Source organism: Anomaloglossus baeobatrachus, chromosome 1 (genome assembly GCF_048569485.1).
Source record: "Anomaloglossus baeobatrachus isolate aAnoBae1 chromosome 1, aAnoBae1.hap1, whole genome shotgun sequence".
Taxonomy (NCBI): domain Eukaryota; kingdom Metazoa; phylum Chordata; class Amphibia; order Anura; family Aromobatidae; genus Anomaloglossus; species Anomaloglossus baeobatrachus.
In genome coordinates this window covers 87774609-87800224 of record NC_134353.1, presented here as the reverse complement: position 1 = coordinate 87800224, position 25616 = coordinate 87774609, and the positions used below count along the sequence as shown (strand labels likewise).

Below are 25616 nucleotides of genomic sequence, written 5' to 3'. Positions count from 1 at the left end.
CATCTAATCCCAGACAGTCCAGAAGATGGTGGGATTGGGGCTCTCTGATCATCACTTCCAGGACTTCTTGTTCTTCTGGTTCTCTAAGATGTTTGGAGCGACCTCCCGCTAAGTTCCTTCAAAAACTGTGTAAGATAAACAGGACCCACCCAGACCCCACATTCATCAATAGGGCCCCTGTAAGATGCCGCGGATCACTTATTCCGATTCTGTCCCTATGATGTCCTGTCTGGACAAATAGACGCTGTGTCCTTAGGGCTGGGTACCTTGCGGGTCCCATCTGTAAGGCTGCTTTCACACCTTTTGGTTTTTCCTGTGCGGCACAATCCGGCACTTTGCAAGATAAACGCAACCGTTTTTTTTTTTTGCTGCCGGTTGCGTTTTTCCTGCATAGACTTTAATTAGTGCCGTATTGTGCCGCATGGGCTTGCATTCCGTCCGGTTTTTGCCGCATGCGGCAGATTTAGCCAATGCGGCGGCCGGATGGAACGTTGCCTGGCACTTTTTTTGTGCGGCAAAAAAAATCCGCATCCGGCCGATGCGGCGCATTTTTCAATGCATGCCTATGGACGCCGGATGCGGCAAAAAACGCATCCGGCCGCCGCATGCGGTTTTTGCCACTGCGCATGCTCAGTAGCATGCCGCAAGAGGCAAAAACCGGTCGGGCTGCATTTAAAAAACGTATGCAAAGGATGCGGCTTTTTCGCCGCATCCGTTGCATAGGTTTTAGAGCCGGACTGGCCGGCTCTGCACCTACCGGATGTGTGAAAGCAGCCTAAGGGGCTTTCATGTCTAAATTATGGCATCACTTTATGATTGTTTTTTTGGCGTCCACCGCATTGAATTATCTCTTCCCTGCACAGCTGAGTCTCTTATGTACATGGGTAATTAAAGGGAATTTGTCACCAAGTTTTTGCCACCTAATCTGAAAGCAGCATAATATAGAGACAGTAACCCTGATTCCAGCAATGTGTCACTTACTGGGTTGCTTAGTGCAGTTTTGATAAAATCACTGTTTAATCAGCAGGAGCTTATCATTACAGGACTACTTGGCGTGCTGCAGGTAGTCCAGCATATTCATGAACTCTGTATAACTGCGAGATCTGCAGCAGAGAAAACATTGATTCTTTCAAATTGACAGCAAATAGCTCAGTAAGTGACACATCGCTGGAATCAGGGTCTCTGTCTCTACATTATGCTGCTCTCAGATGGGGGAGCAAAAACCTGGTGACAGTCTCTTTAAAGATGACCTGACACCAGCTCAGAAGTGTCTCATTGCTCCCATTCAGCTTTTTTTGACGTCCCGAATGCGGTTGCAGAGAGAGGGGCTCGAGCTAGCACAAATCTACCCTGGCGTCCCATTCCGCAGGCCATGATGGGGATTTGTGGCAATGGGAGAGGGAGTTTCGCCTCTCGCCTGACTGTGTCTGCGGCTCATCGCTCGATTAGTCAGCCTGGAGAGACGCACGTTAGATGGGTCATCAGGCTGGCTAATCAAATGATGAGCCACAGACGCTGTCAGATGAGAGGAGACGCCATCTTCCAGCCGATGGGACGTGACGTGCGTGCACACTGCACCAATTCTTATTTGGGCCTTTTAATTTGATGCTATTTTTTATGGTCTTTTACAAGTGGGCGTTACTCAAAAGATAGTGTAGAACAGCATAAAGACACACCCCCTTGGCAAAGACCATCTCTCTGTCATCCTCTGCCCTTCTTATTAGATGACCCAAGCTGATGTTATCATTGTGGCCCGACTTCCCGCCAGGCCTATTAATCCGAAGGGAATCTGTGGATGTCAGCACATAAGCTCAGCCCTGGACTACGAATATAACCATTACTGCATAGATCCCTTAGGTCTGATGAGGCAGGTGTACTTACTATGATAATCCAGATCAGGACGCCTGTATAATAATGATATTGAAATGAGCGTGGTCACTTTAATATCCAGCAGGAAACTTTTCAAGCACATTACCCACCGCTATTGTGCTATGGATTATCAGAGCAAGTATACTGGCCCCAACAGGTCCAAAATATCTATAATGTGAGCAGTTTAGATGTGAAATCTGGTGACATTCACTATAAAGGGCCATTATCACCTATTCAGATAGCTAATGTTAGATCTGTGGGTGATCCAACATCCAGACACTCCATTAGTAGCACTGGGGTCTCCAGCTAAACACCCGCTCCCCCCACCAGGAGGAGATCTACAAAGCGATGGACTGTGCCTTGTACTCTATGGGAAGTCCATCTGTCTGTAATTGGGGCGTATAGACATTGTATAGGGGTCTCCATCCTCCTTTTTGCCCCAGAATTGAGGGCTGCTTTGGGGAATCTGTCACCAGGTTTTTACTACCCAATCTGAGAGCAGCATAATGCTGCAGATCTGTCAGTACTCTGAATGCTGAGCTCTGTAGAACCCTGTCCACACCACTTGTGTTCTCTGTGCATAGGCAGAAAGCTGCCATCAGTGGTTGGGGCAGGGTTATAACGAGCTCCTGAATACACTGACTACTTGGCAGCAGACTTACTACACCACTAGCGACAATCTCCTGCTGATAAAACAATGATTTTATCAAAACTGCCGCTAACAACCCAGTAAGTGACACATTCCTGGAATCAGAGTCTCTGCCCCTACCTTATTCTGCTCTCAGATTAGGTAGCAAAAACCTGCTGAATAATTCCTTTCAAAGTGGCTCCTGTTCTGTCTGATTGGAGCCAGTTTTGTATGGGTGGTAGTGAATCTGATCGGCCACCATTTAGTACTGTGTTTCCATGACTTACGCTCCTGCAGGGAAAATGCCTGGCTTCCCCCCCCTCCCCCCACCTAAAATCTTCTGTATTCAGGGGGTCCTGGATGAAGGTCCTGTGACAATCATCCCCCCGCAGCAGCATTTTTAAAAGGGGTTCACTTCACTTGTGTGTCTCATATTTTCCTACTTTGCATTAAGTGACAGATTTTTTTTTTCATTTACTTCACATATAATTATGGAGTATGCACCAACAACATCCAGAGCTGCAGTCAGAATTCTGCTCTACGTTTTTAATCCACTGACTCATCCCTCATCCAGAGCTGCATTCAGAATTCTGCTTGTTACGATTTCAGTCCACTGACTCATCCCTCATCCAGAGCTGCAGTCAGAATTCTGCTAGTTATGATTTCAGTCCAGTGACGTATCCCTCATCCAGAGCTGTATTCAGAATTCTGCTATTTATGATTTCAGTCCACTGAGTCATCCCTCATCCAGAGCTGTATTCAAAATTCTCTCACTAAGATTTCAATCCTCATCCAGAGCTGCATTCAGAATTCTGCTCATTATAATTTCAATTTCATCCCTAATGGCCTAATGCATTCCCTATCTGCACTACCCTGCTGCATACACTACATATCCTTCAGCACAGCGGAGGACGCTCTGTACAGGCGGGGAACAAGCCAGGGATTGCTTGGAGAAAGTCTGAAAGGGGTTTTATGCTGTAAAGTAAACTGCAGCCTCTCTATGTAATCACAGACTGTTGTGTCGTGAGGCTGCGCAATGTACACACTGTCAGGATACCTCACAATGAGCGACTGCAGATCTATTGTTCAGCCCCTCTAAGTGTTGTCTTCCTGAGAGCTAGCAGTAGAGCAGCAGAGATTAGTGAGTGCACACGTGTGAGGCCGTGCGTCTCCATAGGTTCTCTAGTTCTGGAGTTGTATGGTGTCTAGAAGCGGCGCTCTTCCCTACATAGCGGGTGAAGCTTTAGGCTGGGGCACTAGCGCTGTGCCCGGTAGTTGGTAATGTTACCCTGTACATTTCCTCCTGCAGCTTTTGCTGTGTGCGAGGTGACAGCTGCTTTGACTCTTGTTTCTAGTTGTTTGTAGCAACCGTAAATCTGACCTGGCGCGGGCACAGTCACCCCCTAATATAGCCGCACGCCACTGTTTTACAAGGAGCTTCAGCGCGGCACGGGCACGCCTGGGGGAGAGGTGGGTGTCTGCAGCTGGCATCCAGTAACATGAGAATTACCAAGGAACGTGATGCAAATAGTTCTGTTCATGGCCGGATCGTGCAGAGGTATCACCAGAAGAATCCAAAGGGCTTTCTTCTAAAGTGAAAATAGAATATGCGAGGGTCTGTGCTGAGAGTATGACTCCTTCCCAAATAGGAGGACAGGGGATAACGTACGGATCACTAAGGGGTCGGCCCCAGCGATCCAGAGAACAGGGCTCTGAAGAGTTCCCGTCACACCGGAGCGGCTCAATCCTCCATACCGATGAACTTACCTCCTTTCTGGAGCCATGCAGTTTCCGTCATAAGGGTGTGCACGGAGCGGTTACAGTCCCCACTCTATACTGTGAGTGACAGCTGATGGCTCTCCCCCACACTGAGTGACATCCGCCTCTGCAGCGTGACTATCTTACAACGATTAGTCTCACTAGGTGAGGTGGATCTTCAAAGCCCACGGTCCGAGAGGGCACATGGACCACGGGCATCGGCGCAGCAGGCAGTTGAGGCATGTGGGAAATGGGTGGCGGAGGTCCTGGAAGAGCGGGGACGGGCGACGGAGGTCTTGGGAGAGCGGGGACGGGCGGCGGAGGTCTTGGGAGAGCGGGGACGGGCGGCGGAGGTCTTGGAAGAGCGGGGACGGGCGGCGGAGGTCTTGGAAGAGCGGTGACGGGCGGCGGAGGTCCCGGGAGAGCAGGGACGGGCGGCGGAGGTCTTGGAAGAGCGGGGACGGGCGGCGGAGGTCTTGGAAGAGCGGGGACGGGCGGCGGAGGTCTTGGAAGAGCGGGGACGGGCGGCGGAGGTCCCGGGAGAGCGGGGACGGGTGTGTAACAAAAACAAAATCAACCTTGACCGATTTTAAGTGAAATAATAAAGCCAGGTAGTACTCGCCATCCCCCGCTCCAGGATCTGTTTTGGACGTAGGAGTGATGCCATAACTGTAGTACACCTCACCGCTGCAGCTATTCACCGCTGCAGCTATTCACTGTGTGGTCTTCAAAGCAAAGCCCCGTTATTAGGGTGATCTAATAACGTGTCGCCATCCCGTTTCACATCCGCAGACGCCGCTGCATTGTTACAGATGACAACTCTATCGAGGTCACAGCGTTGACTTTGACATTTCTACCAAACTCCACAGCGTCCTGATTCATGTCCCGTTGGACACGAGCCGCGGCCGGATTATTACTCCACGCAACTTCTGAGCAGTGTAATGAATGGTGCTACCGAGCGAGCTGGAAGAGGTGACATTGAACTCTTACAGTATTTGCCAGGAACGTGATAGCAATGCTTCATAACATGTCCTCATTGTTCTGCTAAACAGTGATAATGGGGCGGAAAGAGACAGGAAAGCTGCGCTCTATACTCCTCATCCACACCGCTGCATGGAGAGGCAGAACCTTCCCTGGAGCAATGCCAAAAAACATTGAGAAATCCCTCTTTAAACTGCTTTTCTTAATCCTATTGTGTCTCATATTGGAATCCAAAACTTTGAAATTCATAAATATATCTTCAATGTGTCCCAGAAGATCAGCAGTATCCTCCTCCTCCTCACCATCCTGTATCCAGCTATAAAACCGCTTTCTGCAGCAGGAGCCTCCCCCTAACTCCTTTGTTTGAAATTGTAGTGTCACATAAAGTTTTGCGCAAAACTCCCTGAGTGTCATGGAGGCATCAGGTGCTGTTCACATTATAGATTCTGACACTCCACACTATGGTTTCTATGGTGCTTCTGAGTTACACAGCCAGGCACGGGTGTCAACCATCTGTGGGCTCATTAATGGTCAGGCTAGCAAGAGTTAAACTATGGTAGCCTGCTGGTTACCTCTGGGATCACATGTTATTGGAAATCTATCACAGTTACTCCCCACCATTTAAGATCATGGAATCTGTCCTCTCACACCGACAATGGTTTATTGCTGTGTGGGTCTGTGTGCTGTTGTGTCCCAGTCCTGCTAGTGATTGTATTAAGATGGTAGAATCTGTCTTCCCACGCCAGCTATAGCATTGCTGTGTGGGTCTGTGTGCTGCTGTGTCACAGTCCTGCTGGTGATTGTATTAAGAAGGTGGAATCTGTCTACCCACGCCGACTATAGCTTTGCTGTGTGCTGTTGTGTCCCAGTCCTGCTAGTGATTACCGTATTTTTCGCTTGATAAGACGCACTTTTGTTCCCCCACATTTTGGGCGAAAGTAGGGGGCGTCTCTTATAAACCGAATATACGGGGGGGGAGGGTGTACATAATATATATATATATATATTGCATTGCAGGGTCCGCTCTGGAGCGGTGCTGGGGGCAGGTGACAGCTGCGGGCTGCAGCCTTTGATCTCCTGCTCCCGCTCATATAATATGCACAGCCACTGTCCATCAGCAGCGTGGTGCTGAAACTGCATCATGCTGATGTGCTGGGGCATATTATATCTGCCTGTGCCCTCCTTTGATCGCACATGATCCCCCCCCCTGTGTAAGATATGGCCCCCATAATGCTGCCCATAGTAAAATAAAAAAGCTTTACTTACCTCCAGCGCTGATTTCCCGGTCTCCTGCTGCTACTGTCTGTGATCAGGCACGCAGAGATGATATCACTCTGCCGTGCCGATAACATGACCGGCAGCAAGAACAAGGAAGTGGAGGAGGAGCTCAACCCCACGGAGGGAGACACAGGGATTACAGCGCTGAGAAGGTAAGGGAAGAGTGTTTTATTTTATTATGGGCAGCAGTATGGGGGGCCATATCTAACACAGGGGAGGTGTGCCATCTATAGGGGCCATGGGCAGCACAGGAGGACGTGTCCCAGCACAAGGGGGCTATATTCAATATAAGGGGGCCATATCCAGATTGAGGGGGGCTAATTTTAGGATGGGGGGCTATGAGGGACATATACCCTATATGATTTGTTAGACGGACACTGGCATTATAAGATGGACCCCATTTAACATTAAGAAAAAAAAAATTCTCTTTTCCTTCACCAAATTTGGGGGTCCGTCTTATAATCAGGTGCGTCTTATCAAGCGAAAAATACGGTATATTGCGTTGTTTGATGTTAGTGTGGAATCTTCTCGTCCTCTTGTTTCCTCCCTGCTCTTATTTTCCTCCTAAGCTCTTATAGTTACATAGTTACTTAGGTTGAAAAAAGACCTAGGTCCATCTAGTTCAACCTTCCTCCACCAGTTCTACATTTAGTCCATTTAGTCACTAAGTCATTTATAACCAACAATGTTGTGTGTAGTGAGGAAATCATCCAGCCCTTTTTTAAAAGCTGTTATAGTATCTGCCATTACTACCTCTTGTGGTCGGCATTCCACAGTCTGACTGCTCTAACTGTAAAGAACCCTTTCCTATTTAGCTGCCGGAATCTCTTTTCTTCCACTCGCAGTGAGTGCCCCCTGGTCCTTAGTACTGTCTTTGGAAGAAATAAGTCATGTGCCAGTCCTTTATATTGACCACACATGTATTTATACATATAAATGAGATCTCCTCTGAGACGTCTTTTTTCTAAGCTAAACATATCTAACTTTTTCAACCTGTCATCATATGGGCGGCCTCCATTCCTTGTAATAGTCTAGTTGCCTGCCTTTGAACTGACTCTAACTTCTGAATGTCCTTTTTTAAAATGTGGAGCCCAAAACTGGATCCCGTATTCCAGATGTGGCCTTACAAGTGATTTATAGGGGGGAAACAATACGTTGGGATCACGGGATCTAATCTCTCTTTTTATACACCCTAAAATCTTGTTTGCTTTAGCAGCTGCTGCTTGACATTGAGTGCTGCTGCTCAGCTTATTTGTAATGAGAATACCCAAGTCCTTCTCCTGTTCTGTAGTCCCGAGTTTACTTCCATTTAATGTATACGCAGTTATAGGATTACTCCGTCCTAGGTGCATTACTTTACATTTATCAACATTAAATCTCATTTGCCAAGTATCTGCCCATTCTGACATCTTATCCAGATCTTTTTGTAATATTGTACTATCCAGGTCAGTTTTTAATATCCTACATAGTTTGGTGTCATCAGCAAAGACTGACACTTTACTATCAATCCCATCCACAAGGTCATTAATAAAGAGATTAAAAAGAATTGGTCCTAGCACAGATCCCTGCGGCACCCCACTGCTGACTATGGCCCATTTAGAGAATGTACCATTTATGACTACTCTTTGTTTCCTATCTTTTAGCCAATTCCTTACCCAGTTGCATATAGTTTCCCCTAGTTCTTGCTTCTGGAGCTTTAGTATAAGGCTATTATGTGGTACAGTATCAAATGCCTTTGCAAAGTCCAAATAAATCACATCAGCTGCATTACCAAAATCCAGGTTTGCACTTACCCCCTCATAGAACCCCAACAGGTTGGTTAGACACGACTTATCTTTCATGAATCCATGCTGTTTGTCAGTTATCATATTATTTTCTGCAATATATTTTTGCATGTCATCCCTTAAAATGCCCTCAAAAACTTTGCATACTACTGATGTCAGGCTTACTGGACGGTAGTTGCCTGGATCTACCCTCTTACCTTTCTTAAATATCAGTACCACATCAGCAATGCTCCAATCCTGAGGCACCAACCCTGTTACAAGTGAGTCTAAAAAGATGAGATACAGCGGTCTGTCGATTACGGAGCTCAATTCCCTCAATATTCGTGGATGAATGCCATCTGGCCCTGGGGATTTGTCAATGTTTAATTTACTCAGACGTAGGCGTACTTCATCTTGTGTTAAATTAATTATATCGGGTGGTGAACTTTGATTTTTCACTTGTTGAATGATCCCTGGTACAGTCAGTTCCTTGGTGAATACAGATGAGAAATGCCTATTTAATATCTCAGTCTTTTGTTTGTCCTCTATAACTAACTTGTTATTATATTTTAATGGGCCGATACTATCCTTTGATTTCCTTTTGGCATTAATGTATTTATAAAAGATTTTGGGATTTATTTTAATGTCACTGGCGATTTTTGTTTCAGTAGCTCATTTTGCTTGTTTGATTTCTTTTTTGCATTGCCTATTGATATCTTTATACTCCTGCAATGCTATTTCTGTATTCTCAGCCTTTAAGATTTTAAATGCCCTTTGTTTTTGTTTTATTATACTTTGTACAGTCTTATTTATCCATAGTGGTTTCTTTTTATTCCTGGACATTTTATTACCAGAGGGTATACGTTTTTTACAGGACTCTAGTAGTATATCCTTAAACTTACCCCATTTATGTTCGGTATCCCCAGTTATTATGACTTTGTCCCAATCTACACATTTACGCTCTTCCCTTAATTTGTTGAAATCAGCTTTCCTAAAATTCAAGTTTTAGCATTTCCCCTTTGAAATGTTCTATTGAATATTATGTTGAAGCTTAACATATTATGATCGCTGGTGCCCAAGTGCTCCCGGACCTGTAGATCTGAAATTGTATCCGGTCTATTTGACAGGACCACATCTAGCAAATTATCTCCCCTGGTCGGTTCACCTACCATCTTCCTCCTAAGCTCTTATTTTCCTCATAAGCTCTTATTGTCCTATATCCTTGTGTGAGCGTGGTGTAAGATAGTTTTGCTTTCCCCTGTTTGTCTATCTTTGTTGGTTTTGTCACACTCCTGTCCCGGCCCTCCCATGGGCCAGAGGGTGTAAGATCAAGGCTGATCAGGAGCAGGGCCAGGAAGGTGGCTCAGACATCCTCACCTTCAGAGGTAACTCTGAGATAAGGGATAGTTGGGGGCACCCCTAATTTGAGGGCCAGTTTAGGAGCCCAGTCCCCGGCTCTCCCTATTCACTGTGACCGCTAATCTCTGCCCTCCTGCAAACTGGTCAGAAGATTTCTATGTCCGGAGCCAACAGACTTACATTTTATGGCAAAATTCGCATTTCCTGGCAAACCTTTAATTTACTTTTTCTACTTTTTTGTTTTTCAGATCTCTCCTTATTCAGGTTCATCAGCGCGGAGCTCACCCGGGGATATTTCCTGGAGCATAATGAGGCTAAATACAGGGAGAGGCGAGAGCGGGTGTATACCTGCCTCCGGATACCCCGGGAGCTGGAGAAGGTTGGTACCAATGTGAACACTGTGTGGTCAGAGGAGGCCGTCTTCTTTATTTCCATAATTAAAGGACTTGTCCAGTGGATGATTTTTTTTTTATTTTTATTGGGCTGAAATTGGTAAATAAAAAAAAAATATTTAAATTTTGATGCCATAATTTCCCACAGCTCTAGCTCCAATACTTCCTCGGTCCCTTTCTGTTCCTTGGTAAGGCTGGAAATCGTCACTCAGCTAGTCAGTGACCCACCTCCTACACATAAACTGCCCGTATTCCTGGTTTCAATATGTGTTCAGCCTACAGCTGTTTGTCTTCACTCTCCCACACACACATGCACACTCACTACGTTGAGCGTGCATGTGTTTTTAATAAGGAAAGGGAAGTGAGTAATGATCAGGCATGTTGATATCCAACACGCCCCATCTTTTTTTGCATATAAATTTCCAATATATTGTCTGTACCATTTCCTCTTGGCATTTAATATCTCTGTTTGCAGTCATTTTCAGCTTTTGAGTTCTAGGGCATGACCCACACAGCTCTGATACCGGTACTGTACCTGTGTCCGTCACATGGCCACAGCAGATTCTTACCCATGGCAGTAAGGAATGAAGGATCCTGTGCAGTGACTGCAAGCGGAGATCTTAAAATTGATATTTTCAATCTTGAATAATTGTTTGAATCTATTTCCATTATGCAAGGAAAAGAGACTTTATTTGCTGAAACCATGAATCACATTTAAAGGACTCTGTCACCAAGTTTTTGTCACCTAATCGGAGAAAAGTATATTGTAGAGACAGAGACCCTAATTCCAGCGATGTCACTTTACTGGGTTGCTTGCTGTAGTTTTGATAAAATCACAGTTTTATTAGTAGGAGCTTGAATGAGGACTAGTAAACCTGCTGCCCTGTATTCCTCCATATTCATGAGCTCTGTATAACCCCACCACTGATTGGCAACTTTCTGCCTATGCACAGTGTACACAGAAAGCTGCTATCAGTGGTGTGGGCCGGGGGTTATACAAAGATCAGAACGGTTAGATCTGCAGCATAGAACTAATTTCTAACAAAAATGGTACAAGCAACCCCGTAAGTGATACTTCGCTGGAATCGGGGTCTCTGCCCCTACATTATGCTGCTCTCAGATGGGGGAGCAAAAATAAAGTGACTGATTCTCTTTAAATCCCACTTTACCTATTGTGTCTTGGAGTTACTTGGCATCTTGATTATTGTCCTTTTTGGCCAAGCTGAATGTTCCTGTATTTGTAGGGTGGGGGGGGGGTTGGGTTAATGTTGGTTACCCAGGATGGGATACCACACCTCTGGCTGAGGTGCAGTACCCCTGTGACGACGGTAGCCTCAGGGGCGCCACACCATGTGTGATGTATCTGGCACAATCATCCTGCAGATTGCGTTCTTCTCTCTGTGTCGGCTGCTTCTTAAAGGGAACCTAAAAGTTTCCCCCTCTGTAGCTCCTGGGCTGCATTCTAGGAAGGTTCCTGTACTTTTTGTGGCCCCTTTTAAACCAAATTAAATACTTTAGAAACTTGTACCTTTTGCTATGTAAATTTTGTAAATCGTCCATGGGGGCGGGCTCTCTGCTGACCATTGCTGTCCCTCCTGCAGATTGACGCCATCCCCCCACGCTCTATTTCATCCATCAGGACGCCGCCCACTGCGCCCGAGGTGCCGCCCACGCCAGGATCGCAGGTGACGTGTGTCATAAGCATGAGATTGTGGGCAGCGCTGTGATTGCATTGCAAGTGCCCGCCCATAATCTCGTGGACGCGCTTTCCCCCACCGCCTCCAGCGTTCTGCGCAAACGCTCGCCGGCCAAATGACCCGACGTCACCTCCTTCCCATCTTACCCTGCAGCAGGGCAAGATGGGAAAGAGGTGACGTCGGGTCATCTGGCCAGCAAGCGCTTGCGCAGAACGCTGGAGGAAGAGGGGAAAGTGCGGTCACGAGGTTATAAGCGGCACTTGCTGATGACACTCACAGCGCCACCCATAACCTCGTGCCTGCGCAAAACGTCATCAGCGGTAACACGTGCACACAGTGCACAGTGCCGCTACAGTCGCACAGCGCATGCGCGGGACCAGGGGCGGCATCCTGAGATATGAAATTCAGCGTTGGGGGGCAGCATAAGTCTGCTGGAGGAACAGCAACGGTCAGCAGAGAGCCCGCCCCCATGGACGATTTACAAAATTTACATAGCAAAAGGTACAAGTTTATAAAGTATTTAATTTGAAGGGGCCACAAAAAGTACAGGAACCTGCTAGAATGCAGCCCAGGAGCTGCAGAGGGGGAAACTTTTAGGTTTCCAGCTAAATTTCTGATGACAGGTTCCCTTTAACAAATGGACACATCCGGTCCGACAGGGCTCATACTGGGGAGACCTGAGCAGGCGAGGCGCTGCGTGCTTGGCTTATGGCTGAAGGTCATATAAAAGGCAGATGTGGTATATAATGTGCTGTTCTCTTATAATAATCACCCAAAGGCTTCTTATAGGGATGGCTGAGATTGCATGGCATGTGGAAGCCGTGCACTCGCCTGTGTATGTTCATGCACAGAGTCACCAAGTAGCAGCAAAACAGGTTCCATAAAATGCTTCCGAGGGACCAGATCGAGATCCAGCAATTAAAACTTGTCTTTATTGTAATCCATGTAAAAACATGTATAAGTCGAGGAATTCAGTATTACAAGTCCCAGAAAGGCATGAGAGAAGGTTCACGGGGTTCGATACTATACGGTTCTCATAACCTCAATGTCTGAGATTGGAGGATCGCCTGCAAGACACCAATTTTATATTATATTTTGATCTTTAAAGCACCACTACAGCATTTTTTTTCTCATTTATTGCACTACTGCAGTGGTGCTGTAAATCCCCCTGACCATTGTCTTATATTCGCCTTCCAGCAGCTTCACCTTTTATTACCACCGTTCCAGTCGGTCTCTGCAATTTGGGACCTGCCAGCTGCTACACTGTGTGCTGGAGCTCACTGGAGTTCACAGCTCAATACAAGTCTATGAGGGCCTCGTTCTGCCCTCGTTCTGAAGTCTGGGAGGGCCTCGTTCTGCCCTCGTTCGGAAGGCTGTGAGGGCCTCGTTCTGCCCTCGTTCGGAAGGCTGTGAGGGCCTCGCTCTGCCCCTCGTTCGGAGGGCCTCGCTCTGCCCCTCGTTCGGAGGGCCTCGCTCTGCCCCTCGTTCGGAGGGCCTCGCTCTGCCCCTCGTTCGGAGGGCCTCGCTCTGCCCCTCGTTCGGAGGGCTGGGAGGGCCTTACAGCCAGTCAGAAGTTAGTCACAAAATGGTGCCGCAAGACCAGAGCGGCATTTGTAAATGGTGAAACTGACAGAGGGTGAGTATATGACAGAGGGCAGGCAGCTTTGATTTAGAAGCATCACTCCAGTGCTGAAACCCCCCCCCCCCCCAAAAAAAATAAAATAAAAGTAAAAACAGCCAGAGTGGTGCTTTTTAAGGTAATCTGTTAGCAGGTTTTCTTCCCACATCTTAGTGCAGCATAATGTAGAGACAGGGACCCTGTTTACAGCGATGTGTCACTTACTGAGCTGTTTGCTGTCATTTTGGTAAAATCAATGTTTTCTCTGCTGCAGATCTAGCAGTTACACAGAGCTCATGAATAGTCTGGACTACCTGCAGCATGCCATGTAGTCCTGTAATGATAATCTACTGCCGATCAGTGATTTTATCAAAACTAAACTAAGCAGTGCAGTAAGTAACACATTACTGGAATCAGAATCTCTGCCCCTACATTATGCTGCTCTCAGATAAGGTGGCAAAAACCTGGTGATAGATTCCCTTTAATCCCTGGAAACTTTGGCCAACTATAGTGGTCAGGATTGCTGAATTTGCCTAATTCTGTGCTAACCATGAATGTAATTTACATTAATGTGCATTTAATAGGTTGAAACAATATTTTAGGGTAGTCAGTCTTGTGATAAATTCCCTCCATAAGGCCTATTTTCACATAGCCATGAAATGTGGAGCCTGAAGATGAGACCATAGAGAGGCTCCCGACCTGTGCTAACTGCTTCAAAGGGGTATACAAAGCGCTTATCTCAGGCCGGGCTTCCAATCCGGGCAGGAGCCGTATTTCATATGTGAAATCAACCTGAGATAAAAAAAAAAAGCTTGTCTAAATGGTCTGCAATAATCTTCCCTGTCCAGGTTTATGTAGTATAGTCTGTGCAGCTCCTTCACATAGCTGGCTATGGTGCTGCTTGGGAGGAAAGCACAGGGGCAGCCACAGACTGTGTCCGTTTATGGAGTGAAGGAACTCGTGCCAGACTGAGGAAGGATCGATGGCTTTGTTATAGGCCTCAGGTGAAATCAGTCCAGTAATGAAGCTGTGCTAATACATGAGAACCAGTGAAGACTGTAACATTCTGAACACACTGACCTCATTAAACATGGAGGGACGTGTCCGCATAGGTTGTAATCGGCATGTCAGGGCGTCTGAACATGGATGAAGATTTCAGACTGAAACTTAGTGCAACTTATTTTTTCAACTGAAGATCCACTTTACGGATAAAAGTATCATCCTCCTCCATATTACACCTAAAGAAGCTTTTATAACCCCCCTTTCTACATCCATAGACATTACTATGGAGTCGGCCATATCTTTCCTTTCTGGGAAGATTTTTTAAGTGTTTTTTTGTTCCCTAATTATCCACACAACCATTTGCTGGAGGAGCGGGCCAGGCTCGCAATCTTTATTCTCATTGATTCCTTAGGTTTTCAATGGGGTTGAGGTCTGACAACAACTTAAAAAACTCCACATAGCATTGTCTTTCCTTCTGAAACGTTGCAGTCAGGCAGGTAACGCTCTGCTGGCATTCACAACAGACTCTTTACATAGATGACAGCGTGTGATCAGTCACTGCACAGAACACGTTCCTCCGCTCCAGAGTCCAGTGATGGCGGCTTTACACCACTATATCCGATGCTTGACATTGTGCTTGGTGATGTACGGCTGCTGCAGCTGATCCGTCATGAAACACAGTTTAGCATTGATTTTAATACCAGAGGTGGTTTGGACTCTGCAGTGATGAAGTTAGCAGAGCATTGGTGACTTTCCTGCCCTCTGCTCCTCAGCAGTCAGCCCCCCGCTCTGTAATGTTATGGGGTCTCCACTTTGTGGCTGAGTTGCTGCATTTCCATTCACTTCACTTCTCAAAAAGATCACTCACAGGTGATGGGGGAAGATTTAGGAGGTAAGAAATGTCATAAGTGGACTTGTTACACCGGTGGCTCCTTTTACAGGACTGCGTTGGTATTAGTGAGCTCTTGACTACCAGCCGTTATGTCACATTAGTAAATGCAGATGGCTCGGTGAGGTGCTCGATGTACAGTCATGGCCAAAAGTTTTGAGAATGCTACAAATATTAATTTTTACAAAGTCTACTGCTTAAGTTTTTCTAATGGCAATTTGCATATACTCCAGAATGTCATAAAGAGTGATCAGCTTAACAGCAATTACTTGCAAAGTCAATATTGGCTAAGAAAATGAACTTCAACCCCCAAAACACATTTCAACATCATTGCATTCCTGCCTTAAAAGGAGCAGCTAACATTGTTTTAGTGATTGTTCCATTAACACAGGTGTGGGTGTTGATGAGGACAGGGCTGGCAATCAGTCAGTCATGATTAAGTAAGAATGACACCACTGGACACTTTAAAAGGAGGCTGGTGCTTGCTATCATTGTTTCTCTTCAGTTAACCATGGTTATCTCTAAAGAAACACGTGCAGCCATCATTGCTCTGCACAAAAATGGCCTAACAGGGAAGAGTATCGCAGCTACAAAGATTGCACCTCAGACAACAATCTATCGCATCATCAAGAACTTCAAGGAGAGAGCTTCCATTGTTGCCAAAAAGGCTCCAGGGCGCCCAAGAAGGACCAGCAAACGCCAGGACCGTATCTTAAAACTGTTTCAGCTGCGGGATCGGACTACCAGCAGTGCCGAGCTAGCTCAGCAATGGCAGCAGGCTGGTGTGAGTGCTTCTGCACGCACTGTGAGGCGGAGACTGCTTGAGCAAGGCTTGGTTTCAAGGAGGGCAGCAAAGAAGCCACTTCTCTCCAGAAAAAACATCAGGGACCGACTGATATTCTGCAAAAGGTACAGGGAGTGGACTGCTGAGGACTGGGGTAAAGTCATTTTCTCAGATGAATCCCCTTTTCGATTGTTTGGGACATCTGGAAAACAGCTTATTAGGAGAAGAAGAGGTGAGCGCTACCACCAGTCTTGTCTCATGCCAACTGTTAAGCATCCTGAAACCATTCATGTGTGGGGTTGCTTCTCAGCGAAGGGCATCGGCTCACTCACAGTCTTGCCTAAAAACACAGCCATGAATAAAGAATGGTACCAGAATGTCCTCCAAGAGCAACTTCTCCCAACTGTGCAAGAGCAGTTTGGCGCCCAACAATGCCTTTTCCAGCATGATGGAGCACCTTGCCATAAAGCAAAGGTGATCACTAAATGGCTCATGGAACAAAACAGAGATTTTGGGTCCATGGCCTGGAAACTCCCCAGATCTTAATCCCATTGAGAACTTGTGGGCAATCATCAAGAGACGGGTGGACAAAAAAAACCAACAAATTCTGGCAAAATGCAAGCATTGCTTATGCAAGAATGGACAGCTATCAGTCAGGATTTGCTCCAGAAGTTGATTGAGAGCATGCCAGGGAGAATTGCAGAGGTCCTGAAGAATAAGGGTCAAATATTGACTTGCTGCATTAACTCATTCTAACTGTCAATATAACCTTTTGGTACTCATATGATTGCAATTATATTTCTGTATGTGATGTAAACATCAGACAAACACAATTAAAAACCAGAGGGCAACAGATCATGTAAAAATATAATTTTGGTGTCATTCTCAAAACTTTTGGCCATGACTGTAATGCACCGGGGGCCGTTGGGGCTGCACGGGGGGCGTGCACGTAAGGGACCGTTGGGGCTGCATGGGGAGGCGTGCACGTAGGGGGCCGGTGGGGATGCCCGGGTAGGTGTGCACGTAGGGGGCCGGTGGGGCTTCCCGGGGAGGCGTGCACGTAGGGGGCCGGTGGGGCTTCCCGGGGAGGCATGCACGTAGGGGGCCAGTGGGGCTGCACAAGGGGAAGCGTGCACGTAGGGGACCAGGGGGGCTGCCCGGGGAGGCGTGCACGTAGGGGACCAGGGGGGCTGCCCGGGGAGGCGTGCACGTATTGGGCCGTTGGGGCTGCCCGGGGAGGTGTGCACGTATTGAGCCGTTGGGGCTGCCCGGGGAGGCGTGCACATAGGGGGCTGTTGGGGCTACCTGGGGAGGCGTGCACATAGGGGGCCGGTGGGGCTTCCCGGGGAGGCGTGCACGTAGGGGGCCGGTGGGGCTTCCCGGGGAGGCGTGCACATAGGGAGCCAGTGGGGCTGCACAAGGGGAAGCGTGCACGTAGGGGACCAGGGGGGCTGCCCGGGGAGGCGTGCACGTAGGGAGCCGTTGGGGCTGCCCGGGGAGGCGTGCACGTAGGGGGCCGTTGGGGCTGCCCGGGGAGGCGTGCATGTAGGGGGCCGGTGGGGCTGCACAAGGGGAAGCGTGCACGTAGGGGGCCGGGGGGTCTGCACGGAGATGCGTGCACGTGGGGGGCTGCAAGGGAAAAGGGGGGGCTGCACAATGTGGTGCAGGGGGAAGGGGGCTGCACGGCGTGCCCCTGAGCGGTGTCGGGAGGGCTTTATGGTGTGCCCCAGGTGGTTCGGGGGTGGTGGGCGTGCAGAGGCTTCACAGCGTGCACCTAGAGGGGTGCGGTGGTCGCATGAAAAGAAAACCCGTGATTAAGACTCTGTGTCCCCTAATACTTTTCTACTAGATGCAGAGTTGACTCTTCCATGCTGTCCGCAGCAATTCTGGCAGGTTTCTTGTTCTCCGATATCTGATTCCCAGGATGCAGTAACGATCAGGCACCGCGTAATCTCCTGCAATGTTCCCATTCTCTTTACATGGGAGCAGAAATGAAAGCTCCGGTGTGCTCACATCAGCACAAGACGAGCGACCGGAGTATTTGTACAATTACTGCTCTGTTTTGGTGATGTGCCGTGTAGATGTGACATCCTGCAGCAGATAGTGTCACCACCGAGACAAGCGACGTCACCGGCAGCCGAGAAAGCAGGGTCTGCTGCTCGTCACAGCCCCACAGCCGCGTTATCTCCCCGCAGCACATGGCTGTGTGTCTGCAGATCCGGCTCCAGGAGCGCCTGGTATTTATATACAGAGACAAACATAGATGAACCTAAAGAACCATCCTCGTGTAGCAGAGCCGGCGCCCGGACCTGGATGTAGAAAGGCTGCTGTACATTGTATACACAGCTTACACTTGTCGCTTCATCTGTAACGTCTCCCAAGACCTGTCAGAGGTAGAAAGCTCCTTCCCTCCCTGGATATAATGTTTGCTCCTCTCCTCTGAAACTTTTGTGCCAGGATAAACCCCATAAAACTAGTGTCTGCCTCTGAGCCAACACCAGCTGCTGGAGGCCGCAGGATTGCACCTCACAGCTAAGCTCTGACTGATACAATCCATACGTCAGGCCTGCGCCTGATGGACGTGTAAACTACTAAGACATAAGAAACCACCAGATACCGAGCTGTAAAGAGGAATCCAGGGAGGGCAAGTAATGGTCATGTCACACACAACGACAGCGACGACGTCACTGCTAAGTCACCATTTTCTGTGACGTAGCAGCGACCTTGCTAGCGATCTCGCTGTGTGTGACATCCAGCAACGACCTGGCCCCTGCTGTGAGGTCGCCGGTTGTTGCTGAATGTCCTGGACCATTTTTTGGTCGTTGCTCTCCCGCTGTGAAGCACACATCGCTGTGTGTGACAGCGACAGAGCAACAACTGAATGTGCAGGGAGCAGGGAGCCGGCTTCTGCGGACGCTGGTAACCACGGTAAATATCGGGTAACCAAGCAAAGGCTTGGTTACCCGATATTTACCTTTGTTACCAGTGTCCGCAGCTTCTTGAAGCCGGCTCCCTGCACACGTAGCCAAGGTACAAATCGGGTAACTATAAGCAAAGCGGTTTGCTTATTAACCCGATGTGTACTCTGGCTACGAGTGCAGGGAGCCAGCGCTAAGCAGTGTGCGCTGGTAACCAAGGTAAATATCGGGTAACAAAGCGAAGCACTTTGCTTGGTTACCCGATATTTACCTTGGTTACCAAGCGCAGCATCACTTCCACGCGTGGCTGGGGGCTGGTCACTGGTCGCTGGTGAGATCTGCCTCTTTGACACCTCACCAGCGACCATGTAATGACGCAGCAGCGATCCTGATAAGGTTAATCATCGTCGTGTGACCTAGGCTTGAAACTTCTCCTTTGTATGCTGAATAGTTTTCATAAAACTATAATTTTTATTTCTATAGCGCCAACATTTTCTGCAGCGCTTTACAACTCAGAAGGGACATATACAGACAAAAAACACATGAGTAAGCATATACCATAATTCAACCAGGAGTGAGGCCCTGCTTGTAAGCTACAGTCTGAGGAAATAGGGAAGACCCGACAGGTCAGGAATGCTTGTCATGTATGGTCCAGCCATCAATATAATAGGGGGTTCAAGTAACGCTGCATGAGCCGGTCACCAGATACTGTGTGTACAGGTGCAGAGGGCCATTGCCTGCATGAAGGGTGTAAATATGATACAAGGGACCAGATTTGTAAGAAAATTTCCTAAGGGCAAAACAGGTAATAATAATAATAATCTTTATTTCTGTAGCGCCAACATATTCCACAGTGCTGTACAATTCAGGAGGATCGTATACCAACAAGTAACAGTTATAGAAGATACAATATTTAGAGGGGAAAAAAAAACCCTGCTCGTGAGAGCTTACAATCTACAATGAGATGGAGGGGGGGCAAGGTACAAGTGCTTATTTACAATGACAATCCAGCCATCTCAAGAAAATGGGGGATAGATAATGGCTTTCTGGACCAGTTGGCCCGAACCTTGAGATGCATTTGGGTGCCATGGAAACTGACGTGGGGTTCTGTTCTGAGAAGTTGTAGAGGGACTATGTGAAATTAGTTTGGCTAGGGATTGTGATAGGCCGCCCTAAAAAGATGCGTTTTTAGGGTGCGTCTGAAGCTGAATAAGTTGTGATTCATCCTAACTTCTTGGGGTAGAGCGATCCAGAGCATTGGTGCAGCTCGGAAGAAGTCTTGGATTCGGGAGTGGGAGGTTCGAATTAGTGTGGATGTTAGTCGAAAGTCATTTGCAGAGCGTAGAGCACGGGTGGGGTGATAGACAGAGACGAGGGTGGAGATGTAGGGGGTGCCGCATTGTGGAGAGCTTTGTGGGTGAGAACAAGCAGTTTGAATTGGATCCTGTGATATATGGGCAGCCAGTGCAGTGACTGGCACAGAGCAGAGGCATCCGAGTAGCGGATAGCCAGATAGGTGACCCTGGCTGCTGCATTAAGCATGGGTATAGTTGGATAAGTGAGGTGAGATGATAGACCAGTCTAAAGAAATGCGTTTTTAGGGCACACTTAAAGGGAACCTGTCAGGTCCAATGTGCACCCAGAACCACGAGCAGTTCTGGGTGTATATTACTAATCCCTGCCTAACCATCCCTGTTACTCCAGCATAGATAGAGATCTTTAGAAAAAGTATTTCTAAAGATCTTTTCTGTATGCTAATGAATGAGGGCAGTAGTTCCTTGGGCGTTGGTCGCCCCCCATTAGCATGTTAGTACGCCCCTGTGGGTGTGCTATCATGCTAATGAATACGCAGCGTCGCACAATGAGCTCGCTCACCCCTCCGCCGCCATCGCTGGATTTCGGCTCCGTGCGCATGATCCTGGAGTTCGGGTCATGCACACTACTTGAGTTTGAAGCCGGGACGCGTTCACCTGGCTTCATAGTGCCCATGACCCAAACTCCGGGGTCATGCGCACTGAGCCGAAATCCAGTGGTAGAGAGGTGAGTGAGCTGATTGTGTAACACTGCATATTCATTAGTATGTTAGTACACCCTTGTGGGCTTGTTAAGGCCTTGTGCGCACTAGGGTTTTTTGCCGCGTTTTTACCGCGTTTTTGTGCTGAAAACGCAGTGACATTGCTTCCCCAGCAATGTCTATGGGTTTTCATAAGTGCTGTCCACACACAGCGTTTTTTTGTAGCTGCGTTTTTGTGGTGACCACAAAAATGCAGCATGTCAATTATTTCTGCGTTTTTTACTGCGTTTTTCACCCATTGAGTTCAATGAGATGTTCAACAACGCAATGAAAAACGCATATAGCCGCGTTTCTATGACTAAAAACGCAAGGGGTGGGTACTACAGTGACGTGTACAGGAAGAGGATTCCTTCTGTTGGTAAACACAGAAGCATGAATCCTCCCGGTACCGTCACCGCTGCGTCCACCTCCCGTCCTGTGCATGTCAGCTCCGTGCGGCGCCATGTCTGGGTGGGAGGTGGAGGCAGCGGCGAAAACCAAAGTGAACAGTAGAAAAAAAACAAATGTCATATATACTCACCTGTCTGCAGGGTCCCGGTGCCATGTCCACTCCCAGCCCCTGTCTCGGTACCGCCGCTCTGGCTGTGTGCAGTCTCCCCGGGGCAGGACCTTGCTTGCAGGACCTGGCGGTGGATCACCTGATGCAGTCACCTGACGCATCACCTGATCGTAGTCTCGCCGGCTTTTTCGCGCCCGGCCGGCTATCAGCTGATCCTGCCGTCAGGGGACTTCATCAGCTGATTACCGGCAGCTCCTGCAGCGATCGGACGGGATCAGACTCTCGTCCAATCGATCACTGCAGGAGCTGCCGGTAATCAGCACAGCACATAAGTGAGTATTATTTTTTTTTGCACTGATGCATCAGCTGATTGTATAATCGGCTTTTATACAATCAGCTGATGTGTGATGTGATTCACGTCCTTTAACCTGACACATCATCTGATCGCTTTGCCTTCCAGCAAACCGATCAGATGATATTGGATCCGGATTGGACGGCGCGGGACCCTGACCCAGGATTACTGCGGAGGGGGGGGTTCTTTATTTCAATAAAGATGGAGTCACTAATTGTGTTGTGTTTTATTTCTAATAAAAATATTTTTCTGTGTGTTGTGGGTTTTTTTTATCATTACTAGAAATTCATGGTGGCCATGTCTAATATTGGCGTGACACCATGAATTTCGGGCTTAGGGCTAGCTGATAATATACAGCTAGCCCTAACTCCATTATTACCCAGCTAGCCATCCGGCATCAGTGCAGCTGGAAGAGTTGGATACAGCGCCAGAAGATGGCGCTTCTATGAAAGCGCCATTTTCTGGGGTGGCTGCGGACTGCAATTCGCAGTGGGGGTGCCCAGAAAGCTTGGGCACCCTGCACTGTGGATTCCAATCCCCAGCTGCCTAGTTGTACCCGGCTGGACTCAAAAATTAGGCGAAGCTCACGTCATTTTTTTTTTTTAATTATTTCATGAAATAATTAAAAAAAAAGGGCTTCTCTATATTTTTGGTTCCCAGCCGGATACAAATAGGCAGCTGGGGGTTGGGGGCAGCCCGTACCTGCCTGCTGTACCCGGTGTGAGACTGTGACCGGGGTTATCTATGACGGCCGGTATGTCTCGCCCAGGTTGTGCTCACTCCATGATAGAAAGTAAATCCACTATAGGGTTAATGCTGTTTCCCTACAGGCTTAAGGAAGGGTTAAAAGGAAACAGGAACGAGGGCAGGTGTGCCGGGTGTGGGGGAAGTGACCAGAACTTCCTGAGCCCTCTGCTGGAGAGGCACATGTATTTTGTTATGGACTTTTTGTTTGGACATTAAAACCGTGTGCTGTGAACCTTGATGCCTGGATCCCGTGTCTTCTGCTGCGCAGCCGACCGTGCTACCTCACATATGGTGGAGAATCGGCGGGCATGACAGCCGGTGAGGTGTAGCATCCATCCCTGGTGACCCAGCTGCGCATGTCCTGGATTCGAGCGGCTATACTACAGCCCAAACCCGGCGACGGCATGGAGGACATACTAAAGCATTTGGCTCAGGCTAATGTACAGCAGCAACAGACCAATGCACACCTGCTCCAATCCTTGCAAGTGCAGGAAAAAAAACTCCAAGAACAGTTGGATCAGGCCAATGCACGTCAGCAGCAATCCTTGCAAGTGCAGGTCAAAATGCACCAAGAACAGATGGAGCAGGCCAATGCACGTCAGCAGCAATCCTTGCAAGTGCAGGACAAAAGGCACCAAGAACAGATGGAGCAGGCCAATGCACGTCAGCAGCAAGCCTTGCAATTGCAGGAAAAAAGGCACCAAGAACAGATGGTTCTCCTGGCCAAGTCGATCCGTGCCGGACCGGCAGCAACAACCCCGGGACCGGGTGACGACGGCAGCGTCCGGAAAGCGGTGAGACAAGCGTTGCAAAAGATGACCCCGGGTGATGATGTGGAAGCGTTCCTGGCGGTGTTTGAGCGGGTGGCCGAGCGGGAAAAGCTGCCGACCCCGCAGTGGGCTGAGGTATTGTCGCCCTATCTGACGGGGGAACCCCAAAAAGCGTACCTGGACCTCTGTGCCGAGGACGCCATTGACTATGTGACCCTGAAAGCCGAAATACTGGCTCGGTTGGGGGTGAATACCTATGTACGGGCTCAGCGGGTAAATCAGTGGTTCTATGAGGAAGCCAAACCCGTACGCTCCCAGGCCTATGACTTGTTGCATCTTGTAACAAAGTGGTTGCAGCCTGACACTCTGAGCCCGGCGCAAATGGTGGAAAGGGTAGTAGTGGATCGTTTTGTGCGCACTTTACCCGTCACCGTTCAACGGTGGGTCGGACAGGGTGACCCGAGTACCCTGGACCAATTAGTGTCCCTGGTAGAGCGGCATGTGGCTACGCAGGACTTGATACGGGACACTGAGACTTTGCGTACCGCCCGTCGGTCCGGCCCCTCCAAGCCTAGGGCCAAGGACCCACCGCTGACAACGGTACAGGAGTCCCCTACCGTCCCGTCTGAGGCCGCGGCCGCCATTCCTGAGGTCCGGAAGGTTCTGTACCCTAAACGACAACCCGTCAAGGGGGTTTCCGTCCCCATTAGATGTTGGCGGTGCCAGCGGGTGGGACATATGGAAGCCCAGTGTCCACTCACCACGGAGCCCATGGATTGTGGGGTTACCCGGCGGGGTTCAATGTATGCTCAGGTGGTGTGTACCGCTGACCTGGTCTCCCCAGAGACAGAGCCCCACTTGTGCCAAATACAGGTGAATGGATGTCCGGTTACAGGATTGTTGGATTCCGGAAGCTTAGTGACCCTTGTGCGATCCACCTTGAGAGCTAAAGTAAAGGCCACAGGACGCACTGTGGGGGTGGTTTGCATACATGGGGACCGCCACGACTATCCCACGGGGATTGTCACCATCACAGCACCTTGCGGTCAGGTGCAACATGAGGTGGGACTTCTTAACACTCTTCCTTATGACGTGATCCTAGGAAGGGATCTGCCCTATTTTTGGACTTTATGGAGGGGACCCCCTAAGTCCCCTCAGATATTGGTCGGTCCGGGACCTGAGCCCTACAATCCTGAATCCGGGACACCTGCCGTAGGGGTCACGATGATAGGGACAGAGTGTGAACCCGATAGGTCACCCCTAGAGGTATTGGCAGGAGAGGCTGAGACGGTCGAGCCCATCCCGGAGTTGGAGGCGTCCCCGGATACGTTTGGGACAGCCCAACTCCAGGACCCTACGTTAATACATGCCCGGAGTCGGGTGACAGTAGTGGACGGGGTGGCACAGCTGCCCAGTGCCCAGGTAAGGTACCCCCATTTCGCTCTTAAGCAGGATTTACTCTACCGGGTAGATGAAATACGGGGCGTAGGGGTAGAACAGTTGGTGGTGCCCCAGCCGCATCGCCGGCGGGTCCTCGACTTGGCTCATAAACACCTGATGAGTGGCCACCTAGGGGTCAAGAAAACGCAGGAGCGAATATTGCAAAGGTTCTATTGGCCCGGGGTCTTTGGGGAGGTAAAACGGTTCTGCGAAACCTGCCCGGAGTGTCAGCTTACTGCACCCCTGACCCATTTTCGCAGTCCGTTGGTACCGTTACCCATTATAGAAGTCCCTTTTGAACGGATAGGGATGGATCTGGTGGGGCCCCTCGTAAAGTCCGCTCGAGGGCACCAACACATCCTAGTGATCGTTGACTATGCCACCCGGTATCCCGAGGCGATACCTCTCAGACATACTGCAGCAAAGCTTATAGCTCGGGAGTTGTTTGCTGTGTTCTGCCGGGTGGGATTGCCCAAGGAGATCCTTACGGATCAGGGGACCCCATTCATGTCTAAAGTGACCAAAGAGCTATGCCGGCTACTCCAGATCAAGCAGTTGCGTACGTCTGTGTATCATCCGCAAACGGACGGTTTAGTCGAGCGTTTCAATAAAACCCTGAAAACCATGCTAAGAAGGGTGATTTCAAAAGACGGGAAAGACTGGGATATGATGCTTCCCTATTTGATGTTTGCCATACGAGAGGTGCCACAGGCATCCACGGGGTTTTCGCCTTTTGAATTGTTATACGGGCGACATCCCCGGGGATTGTTGGACCTGGCAAAGGAAACATGGGAACAA

General features: G+C 48.8%; 1 protein-coding gene across 1 annotated transcript in view; it reads left to right on the top strand.

Annotated features, from left to right (window-relative positions):
- The window catches only part of TAPT1 (transmembrane anterior posterior transformation 1), a 156354-nt gene that overhangs the window by 44578 nt on the left and 86160 nt on the right, over positions 1–25616 (top strand). The window contains exons 4-5 of the mRNA XM_075333129.1: positions 5125–5227; positions 9885–10015. Coding sequence (XP_075189244.1) covers positions 5125–5227; positions 9885–10015 — 234 coding nt within the window. The remainder of the gene's footprint in view (positions 1–5124; positions 5228–9884; positions 10016–25616) is intronic.